This window comes from Somniosus microcephalus, chromosome 22 (assembly GCF_052327205.1).
Source record: "Somniosus microcephalus isolate GS21.2 chromosome 22, FLI_Smic_1.0, whole genome shotgun sequence".
Lineage (NCBI taxonomy): Eukaryota > Metazoa > Chordata > Chondrichthyes > Squaliformes > Somniosidae > Somniosus > Somniosus microcephalus.
In genome coordinates, this window is record NC_141008.1 from 69,851,924 (window position 1) to 69,862,394 (window position 10,471).

Sequence of the window (10,471 nt, forward strand, 5' to 3'; positions counted from 1 at the left end):
TTTTAAACGTCATAGCCTGGGCGTTAACCTGGATCATACTCCCATTCTAGAAATATATATATTTTTTATTTTAATAAAAAATCTGTCAGGTTCTATGGGCTCTGCTAGTTTAACGTCAAAGTGGTGAAGGTGAAAATTCACCAATGGGGCCACTTTTTACTTGAGGCACACAACGGGCAGTTGGCGCGCAGAGTGTGCCCGCTGCCCACCCGTTGTGGCGCAGGCCTCATTTACTTGCGTCCGGCGAGCTGTGGGTGTCAAACTGGCGCTCCAAGACAGCTCGCTGGCTGGGGAGGGCGGAAAATCGGCCGGCTGATGGCTGGACCTGGGGGGGGGGGCGGGGTGGTGGCGGGGGATGCAGGGGCGGAGTTGGTGGCGTCGTATGTTCCATTCATTTGTACCTCAAAATTGTAAATCGGGGTCTGATGTATATCGCGGGAACCCAATTTACATATTACAAGTGGCGTCCCGGCTGAAACAGGTCAGGAGGCTGCCCAAGATGGGGGCAGCCAAAGTGCCGGGGTAAATAGGGCGTTAAGTGACCCCATGCCAGGAGGGAGGGAACTTATAATGGGCCTCGGTTTCTTTAGGAGAGTGAAGAAAATCTGATCAGGGTACGGGGAGAGGGCAAATTACAGAAGTTGTAAGTATTCATTTCCACTATAAGCTGAATAAAATACCTCTGAATTTATTATAATAAAGTATAATAAGCAAGAATGGTGTACAATCTTGTAACGGTACTTTTTACAAATATGTTTTTCTCTACAGGCATCAGCAACAATGACAAAAACCAGTTTAGAAATGCGAAGAAGTCCAAGCCTAACTGCTGTCAGTGACAGTGAGCCGCACTGCCAACGTAAGAGATTAAATGTTGCACTACATTCAGTTTTTAACCAAAGATTTCTCACGCCAACAAAACCGTGTCACCAGCCACTCACTGATCATCTGCGTAATGCAAAAAAATGTTAAAGGACGACAAAATGCTAATCGAGCAAGTGTCACGCGAGGAACCCTGTCCGCTTGAGAATATCTCCAAGAAATTGCTGTCAAGCCTTTGCCACGTATGTCAATCCCATGTCACGTTTTAATTGTGAATGGAAAAAGGAGCATTCTGATGTGCTGAAGCTCACTGTGATACCAGCTGGGTTGAACTCAGTGTCAGAACCAGGAAGAAAACCATTGTAGGAGATTTTGTGTCTCGCACCACTTATGTACTCAACCTAAGCCATCACCTCTCCAAAACAAAATTAAAGAGCAACGGCCTGAAGTAGAAGTTACAAGGGGAGTGTGGTGTCCACCAAAATACACTTCAGTAGATTTTCCTGGTTTTATACCTGGGGCACAACAACTAATGGAAAACCGGCCAAGTAGTAGCACGCGCTCTTAAAGGAGCCCATTCAATTTTCTATCCACTTAAATTAATTGATGAAAAATTGGGTGGGCTCCCTTGTGCTGCTCCCCGCCTGATTTTCCTGTATTTACCGCACCCGGGTGATCCAGTAGCCCAAATGCAGAACCAGGAAAGCCTGGCCCATTTTTAACAGTATGCAAAGACTCGACAAGATTGCACATAGCACCACAAATCAATAATATTTCCAGTCCTATAACTGAACCAAAGTCTTGTGATGTTTGTGTGTACTCGGCGCTAATGTGAGGAACTGCCGAGTTTGAGTGTTTATGTGTTAAGGGGACACTGTTGCTAGGACATCTTTTATGTTTTTTCAACACCATAATAGGACCCTTAATCCTGTCAGCATAACCAGTCAATCCAAAAATGTAATTAATTGTGTAAGTAATTTTGAGATGATTCAACTGCATGATAATAGGTATAGAAATGCAAGCTATTTCCTTTCTCTATATATGAGATGACCTTTTGCACCACTTGACTTACAAATTAAGTTTCTCCTGCAGCAGATAGAGGGGTAAATGTTCCTGTGTAAGTGGCCAGGGGACACTTACTCTAAGCACAGCCAACATGGGTGGAGAGCCAACGTTATGGATCTCTGCCCCCTTGACGATGCTGGGGCACTCCCACCAGGACAGAGGTGGACTGTAGTGCAGGCTGGGGCAGTCATTCAAATGAGATGGGAGAGGGCATTCCTGACCCTCCCATCTCATATTCGTGGTGCCTCGGGAACCAGGTGTCCATTTGAAGGGATGCCCCAAAGAAGCAGGCCTTAAGGCCTTGTGTCTAGATGTTCTTTGATTGAAGGATCAGAGAAGGGCGGGCAGCAGCCTTGTGGATAAGACCCTTTCTTCTCAGGGAAATCATGCCCCGCTATTCACAATATATATTAATGATCTAGACAAGGGAACTAGATGTAAAATCTCCAAGTTTGCAGACGACACAAAGCTGGGTGGGTGTGTGTGCTGTGAGGAGGATGCCGAGAAACTCCAGTATGATTTGGACAGGTTGGGTGATTGGGCAGATGCATGGCAGATGCAGTATAATGTGGATAAATGCGAGGTTATCCACTTTGGTGGCAAAAACAGAAAGGCAGATTATTATCTGAACGGCAATAGATTGGGAGAAGGGGAAGTGCAACGAGACCTGGGTGTCCTTGTGCACCAGTCGCTGAAGGTAAGCATACAGGTGCAGCAGGCGGTTAAGAAGGCAAATGGTATGTTGGCCTTCGTAGCGAGAGGGTTTGAGTACAGGAGCAAGGATGTCTTGCTGCAGTTCTACAGGGCCTTGGTGAGACCACCCCTTGAGTATTGTGTGCAGTTTTGGTCGCCTTATCTGAGGAAGGATGTTCTTGCCATGGAGGGAGTGTAGCGAAGATTCACCAGACTGATACCTGGGATGGCAGGAATGACGTATGAGGAGAGATTGGGTCGATTGGGCTTATACTCGCTGGAGTTTAGAAGAATGAAAGGGGATCTCATTGAAACTTATAAAATTTTAACAGGACTAGACAGACTAGATGCAGGAAGGATGTTCCCGATGGCGGGGGAGTCCAGAACCAGGGGTCACAGTCTAAAGATAAGGAGTAAGCCATTTAGGACAGAGATGAGGAGGAATTTCTTCACCCAGAGAGTGGTGAACCTGTGGAATTCTCTACCACAGAAGACAGCTGAGGCCAATTCATTAAATATATTCAAGAAGGAGTTAGATATATTTCTTAAGGCTAAGGGGATCAAGGGATATGGGGAGAAAGCAGGAACAGGGTACTGAGTTTGGATGATCAGCCATGATCTCATTGAATGGCGGAGCGGGCTCGAGGGGCCGAATGGCCTACTCCTGCTCCTACCTTCTATGGTTCTATGGTCAGCTGGCAGCTTTCTGGCTGCAGTTTTTAGACTCTGTCATGGAGTAAACCTGTGCCAGCTGGTGTAACCAGGGGATTCAATTGACCTGTCCCATCAAGTTATGGCCGTACTGAAACATAGACCAGTTCATTGCGCTTGGTGTGTGCTGTGCCCGTCCAGCACCCGGGCAGAGGTACCAGAAAAATTGGCACCCTAGGAATAGGAACAGGGGTTTAGCCCCTCGACCCTTCTCCACCATTCAGTTAGATCTTGGCTGACCTGTATCTTAACTCCATCTACCCACTTTGGTTCCGTAATCCTCAACATCCTTGGCTAACAAAAATCTAGCAATCAGATCTTCTCTCACCAGATCTTCTAAAGTGAGAATAGTTCTTCAGCAAATATCTTGGTGACTGTTGAGGTGCTGGGCGCCACTAAGTGCTCCAGAAATTGAGGCTGTCCATGAAACTTCGCAGTCTGACGACAGAAACTTGCAATAAAACATAGATTGTCTGACCTGCCGTTCGTATGATGAGGGAAAACAGAACAAATTCATACTTGTAAAAGGGAGAAGAGCAATTGGTTGAAAATCGTCCAATACAGGGTTATTCTTTCAGTACATGTCGTTCAAATTTAACCTGGATTTATTTAGCATTATGGTTTAACCCATTGCCTTCAGCAGCTTCCTGCATTTTTTAACCCAAATCTATTGTATCTTTGCAGTAGTTAGTACAGTAGTTCAGTATTATGGTAACAGCTGGCAATCCAAACTAATATTTCCATAGACTGTTAGGGGAGCTCTTTCTAGGTCTGTGTGCAAGCTCACTGGATCCCTTGGGCGTAACGAATATCAGAAACTCGTGCGAGCTTCTTTACTAGCTCCGACCTGCCTCATATTCTAATATTTGCTGTGCCCAGGCGACCCAGGGTGCCTGGATGCAGTCCCCGCCCCTCCAAAAAAGTCCCCTTTTTCTTCGACAGCACCTCCCAAACCCACAACCTCTACCAAGGGCAGCAGGCGCATGGGAACACCATCAACTCCAAGTCACATACCTTCCTGACTTGGAAATATATCGCCGTTCCTTCATCGTCGCTGGGTCAAAAGTCTGGAACTCCCTTCCGAACAGCATTATGGGAGTAGTTTCACCACACGGACTGCAGCGGTTCAAGAAGGCGGCTCACCACCACCTTCTCGAGGGCAATTAGGGATGGGCAATAAATGCTGGCCTTGCCAGCGATGCCCACATCCCACAAACTAATTTAAAAATGTTCCTTTTTCATTTTCTCCCTTGATGCTGCTGGTTGTGAAGACACAATCTCCTGCAGTGAGGACAGCCTGGGGCCTGGGGCCTGTGGCCTGGACCTCACCATTGTCAGCATCACTAGAATTCTGTGTGTGGTGGAGTTGAAAGTTTGCTCAATGGTTCTCGCACATCATGTATCCACATTCAATTCCATTGTACATCTCACACCCTTATTTCTTTAATTTTCAATGAAAAGTGACTCACAGGTGGAATCACAACTCAGTAACAGGGTTGTGTTTTTTTTACTTTTATTTGTGGGATTATTTATGTATGTTTCTCCTTTTTGGCCGTGAAGTACATTGAGATGTCCTGAAACCATGAAATGCCAGTTTGTTATTTTTTTTTTGTATTTCAATCCCCTTCCTTCACCTGCCTGTCGCAACGACCTGCTCCCAAGGTGCAAAGTTCTCTGGCCAATATTCCTCACTTACCCAAATTGGCTGCCATGTTGGCCTATATAACATTCGTGAGTACAGTTAAAAAGCACTTTGTTGGTTGTTAAGTGCTTTGGGATGTCCTAAAGATGAGATAAAGACTTCTTACAATGGCACTGAACCATCCCATATGATGCCTAGCTCGAAATAAACAATGGAGCAAGCCTTTTAAAAGGATAGTTTGTGAGGAAAGTTAAAGAAAAGTTATGTTACTCAACTCTCATTGGTTTATAATCTTCTTAGACAGTCCCTCAGAACCGAGGATGACTTGCTAAAAATGAGTTCTCAGGTGACTGATGAGTCCAATGCAGGACCTGGACTCTGTCACAGGTGGGGTAGACAGTGGTTGAAGGGGTGGGTGGGGTGCTTGGGTTGATGTGCGCTCCTTGCGCTGTTTGCGCTTGGCTTCCGCTTGCTCCCGGCGGAGAGACTCGAGGTGTTCGGCACCTTCCCAGATGCTTCTCCTCTACTTTGTGCGGTCTTGGGCCAGGGATTTCCCAGGTGTCAGTAGGGATGTTGCACTTTTTCAAGGAGGCTTTGAGGGTGTCCTTGAAGCGTTTCCTCTGCCCACCTGGGGGCTCTCTTGCCGTGTCAGAGCTCCGAGTAGAGCGCTTGTTTTGGGAGTCTCGTATCGGGCATGTGGACGATGTGACCCATCCATCGGAGCTGATCGAGCGTGGTCAAAGCTTCGATGCTGGGGTTGTTGGCCTGAGCGAGAACACTGACGTTGGTGCGCCTATCCTGCCAATGGATTTGCAGGATCTTGTGGAGGCAGCGTTGGTGGTACCTCTCCAGTGCTTTAAGTTTATAATAACAGTTTACTAAAAGAATGCTTCTTTAACTTTAAATTTAGAGGAAAATATACTCCATGTGTCCATACTTATAAGCCAACTTACAGTACATTTCTTATAATTGAATCCATTGTACACAAAAAACCTGCTTGTTGCACTGTATGATTATTTTTTACGCACCTTTATTCATGCGTGATCATATCAAAAAATGTATTAAATCCTTGTCCAAATCGAAATTACGTGGGGGCAAATTTTAACTTTTGGTGGGATCAGAAAACAGCTCTCCCCCTTATATACCCCGCCTGCTTGTCCTCTTCATTGACTTCAATGGAAAGGGCGATTGGGTGGTGTGTGTAATGGGTGGCCAATCCATTACTACCCATTCCCAACACCCCCCGCCCTCCCAGGCCAAAGTTAGAATCTACCCCCATGGTGTTGTCACTTCATCAAAGTGACCTAAACAGCCTTGCTTTGTAAAATGAGCGTCTGCAGTATCACTGTGATCTAAATGTTTTCTCCTGCTTACAAATAAGTTCAGGGGTTAAACATCTACACAAACCTATTTTTGATTTACACATTTAAATCCAGCAGTCGCACAACTGTTGATTTGCCGTCCATTTAGAAAGATTAATAAATGGAAATAATGAACGCAGAAGTATGGAAAGCTTATTGATAATTCAGTCAACTAGTTTTAAAAGTGCTACTGATCGAAAAAGGTTGAAATCACACTGTACGATATCTGTAACAAGATACATTCAGAATAAGTTACGGCCAATGGAATTTCTTACAAATGCAATGTATTCCTCACTAATATCCAGTAGTGTGATTTGGATTTGTTTATCTGTTGTGAGGGGAGTAAGCATTTGGGAATTCAATCCATCCATATGAAAACCAAAACATATAAACCCCAAATTGTTCTCTGTGCATCAATGAGAACTTTGTGATAAAGTGAGGTGAAAAGGCCGATGGTTCTGTGACAATCTTGCACAGTATCAAATGCAAACCTATTGATAGAAGCACAAATAGTTCCTCCATGTTTGTGGTTATCATGGTTGATGAATTGTTTTCTGTGCATGTGTATTCATTATTGTGATCATATTTTTTTTTATAAGCTGCAGCTTTATGTCCACCTGTTTTTTTTCACTTCACTGTAGAATGATAAGTGTTCCTGTAATAAAGATGTTTTCACTATTGTAAAAGTCATCTAGTCACGAGTGAAACTACTTTGAAGCCTAAGGCCTACACAGAGTGTGAACTGTAATAGGTTTAGCGGCAGATGGAGTAAACTGGGAGAGAGCATGAGCTCCGTTTCCAATCATGATATGCTAAGCATTACCCATCAGCATCAGCAGCAGCAAGAGGTAAGACGTCAATCCGTGTAAATACCAAACAGCACTGTAGGATCTCAAGTAGTATCTTGAAACGAACTTTACCTGGCTTGTGGGATGGAACGGGGTGGGGTCGAAGGTAATAAAAAATGAGCAGAGACTCACTGCTTTACCCCGCAGAGAGAGACGGACGGAGAAAACAAAAAATGATGGATGAGTAACTCCAGGTTGTTCTCAAATGTTTCTGTGATGCTGAGTTCAAGGTGGTTTTACTTCAGGGGAACGACATAAAGTGCAGACACATAGGCCCTGATTTTCTGACAGCCGTCGGGCGGCTTTTCATGCGGCCAGGGGCCGAAAATCGCCGAAAAAGCGGATCGTGACCCCCCCCCCCCCCGCTTGACTTTCGGACTGCTGTTTCTCCGCAACCCGATTCAGTCCTGCCCGCCGCTGGTGGGACTGGCCGTTGGAACACTAATTACCAATTATTTTCATGTTTAAGCCGATTTTCAGGGGCCGGTGCGATTTTGTGGGGTTCCCCACGCTAAACACGCCTGTGGGGAACCCCGCTGATGAAACCTGGCGTGAAGCTTGCCGGCTTGCTTGCTGTCAGCTGCAGGTCATTCGGGAAAGCTGCGATTTAAAGGGACAGCACTTGTATGTTGAAGGACCTTGTTGTTGCAGGCTTGGGGCTACTTCTTCAAGGCTTAGGCACAGCTGTGGAAGGTTGGAGCCACACACACTTCTCCAATGTGATCTCCTGGGAAGCCCCTCTCGCCACCCTCACTCAGTGCTTCCTCAGCGGAGGCATCTACAAGAAGCATGGGACGCCTTTTTTTCCTTCCCTTCTTGCCATTAGAGGATCTCCAGCAGCAGAGGCGGCAGCAGCAGAACCAGGAACAGCAGGATGAGCACCAGGAGCACCAGGCTGCTGCTCGCTCACCTGAAGCTGCACAGGCCAGAAGGGGCCAGCGCTTGGAAGTGGCTTGAGAGCACCTTGCTGCGCTTTAGGGGGCCATGGGGGCCCGTTTCTGCACTGGCAGTCCTACTCAGAAGGACTTCCATGAAGGTCTGGTTTCTCTGTTCAATAGGTGGCCAACGCTGCTCAAGAGATGTCATTCTCTTATGAGCACTCACCATGTTTTCCGCACCCTGGCGAGTTATCTCCTCCATGGAGGTTGCCAACCTTTCCATGGTGATGTGTTCATGCACCAATGACTCCACAAAGGCTCTGCTCATGGTCGCTATGGACTCCTCCATTCGCTCCACACTCGCAGCGACCCTGCAGACAAAACCTGCCAGAGACCCCTGCATCTGTGCATGGGGATCCATCACCTCTTTTGCGGATAGAGCCAGAGGCAGAGGGTCGACATGCAGCGCAGCTGAGCTGAGCTGGCAGAGCCCTGCACCCTCCGACGAGGACTCTCCACTGCTGTCCCTGTCTCCAGAATCTGCTGAGGCTCACTTGTGAGCTGTGAAACACCGGGTGACAACACTACTCTGTCCCGAAGGTCCACCCGAGGTGTGAGTGTCTGCGCTGGTGCTGGGTGCGCTTACTTCTGCTGACGCTGCGCCCTCAGAGGTTGGAGCTTCCTCTGAGGAGTCTGGCTGCACAGCCTCTTCCTCCTCCACAGTGGGGACGGGGGCTCTGGATGGTCCTGTGGGGGAGTAGAGGAAGGAGTTAGAGATGTGATGCCAAGGTTACATGCACATTCGAGTTGACATCTGCTGACACCTGCATCCATGCAGCCTTGGTCTCAGTGGGAGGCCTCTTCCTGCCTGACCTAGGGAAGAGGACCTCCCCGTGGGCCCTAACCCCATCCAATAATGCCTGCAGTGAAGCTTCGTCGAATTTGGAGGCAGCTCGGGGTCTGGCACTGGCCACAGCTGCTGCAGGCTCCTCTGCCAGCCTGTATGGTTCGTTTGGAAACCAACAGAGGAAGCAATGCTTGCTGTGGACCTTGAAAGCACCACGAATGATGACATCATACTGTGGGGCTTCCTGACTAGAAATGGACAATTAGCAAGGCTGCCCACACGCTGGAAATTAATTGGCCACTTGAGGGAAAATTGCGTGGAGCTGGCTGACATTTTTTTGTGTGTCAGAAACCCCACATTCGGGGGAATCCGACCACTTCCCACACAAGCCACGAAATCGGGCCCATAGTTCTGTCATCAGCTGCCCTTCCACAGGTAAAAGGAAGACTTGCATTTATATAGCACCTTTCATGACCACTAGACATCTCAAAGCACTTTTGAAGTGCAGTCACTGTTGTAATGTAGGAAACATGGCAGCCAATTTGCGCACAACAAGCTCCCACCAACAGCAATGTGATAATGACCGGATAATCTGTTTTTGTTATGTTGATTGAAGGATAAATATCAGCCAGGACACCAGGGATAACTCCTCTGTGCTTCTTCAAAATAGTGCCATGGGATCTTTTACGTCCGCCTGAGAGAGCAGACGGCACTTCCGACAGTGCAGCATTCCCTCAGTACTGCACTGAAGTGTCAGCCTATTTTTTTTTTTGCTTAAATTCCATGGAGTGGGACTTTGAACCCACAACCATTCTGACACCAGAGGCATGAGTACGACCCACTGAGCCACAGCTGACACTGCAATGATGTAAGCTTCAGAATTCAACAACATCAGAGACCAACCTTTCCATGGGTTCCATGAGCTATCACTGCTTGGAGCGGAGCCCGTAGACCCACGAGCATGCATCATAACAGTATTTCACATCATGACACAGAACACAGTCTGCAGCAGAAATGTAAGCAACTGTGTCGTTCTGGGACATAGGTTCACCTTTTTAAAAAGAAAAATTAAAGTGAAGAAAATATTTAAAGTTAGAATGTGACCCTACCCGTGTGGACCCAGCACAACTATGCATGAATAATTTGTTGCGTATCAAGGTTCGAAAACAGCAAATGGATGAATGGCCAGATAATCTGTTGTTGGTGTTCTGGGTTGAAGGAGAAATGTTGGTCAGGATATTGGGAGAAATTCCTATTCTTCGAGAAGTGCCATGGGATCTTTTACCTGAGCAGGCAAATGGGGCCTCGGTTTAACATCTCCAACAATGGGGCACTCCTTGAATACTGCATGGAAGTGGAAATGGGCAGAAACCTGAGGTAGGGCTTGGGCTTATATCATGCTGCTCTTTTCAGAGGTATTTGCCTCTATTTCTCTTGTGGTGTTTAGTGATTTCACCATAAGAGCAACAGAGGCAAATGCCTCTGAGCAGGTTGGACATCTGCCTTTTCAGTTAAGAATTGGGGTAAGTGTAACACTGGGTAAACAGGCAAGTACATCTTGTACGTCTGACATATTGTATAACAAACTGACTCCTGGCTCTCCATTA

The 10,471-nt window shown here is 46.8% G+C and overlaps 1 protein-coding gene across 1 annotated transcript in view; it reads left to right on the forward strand.

Moving 5' to 3' along the window:
• The window catches only part of rab34b (RAB34, member RAS oncogene family b), a 68,665-nt gene extending 61,684 nt beyond the window's left edge, over positions 1-6,981 (forward strand). The window contains exon 11 of the mRNA XM_085965024.1: positions 769-6,981. Coding sequence (XP_085821150.1) covers positions 769-836 — 68 coding nt within the window. The 3' untranslated portion in view covers positions 837-6,981. The remainder of the gene's footprint in view (positions 1-768) is intronic.
• Positions 6,982-10,471: the final 3,490 nt, after the last annotated feature.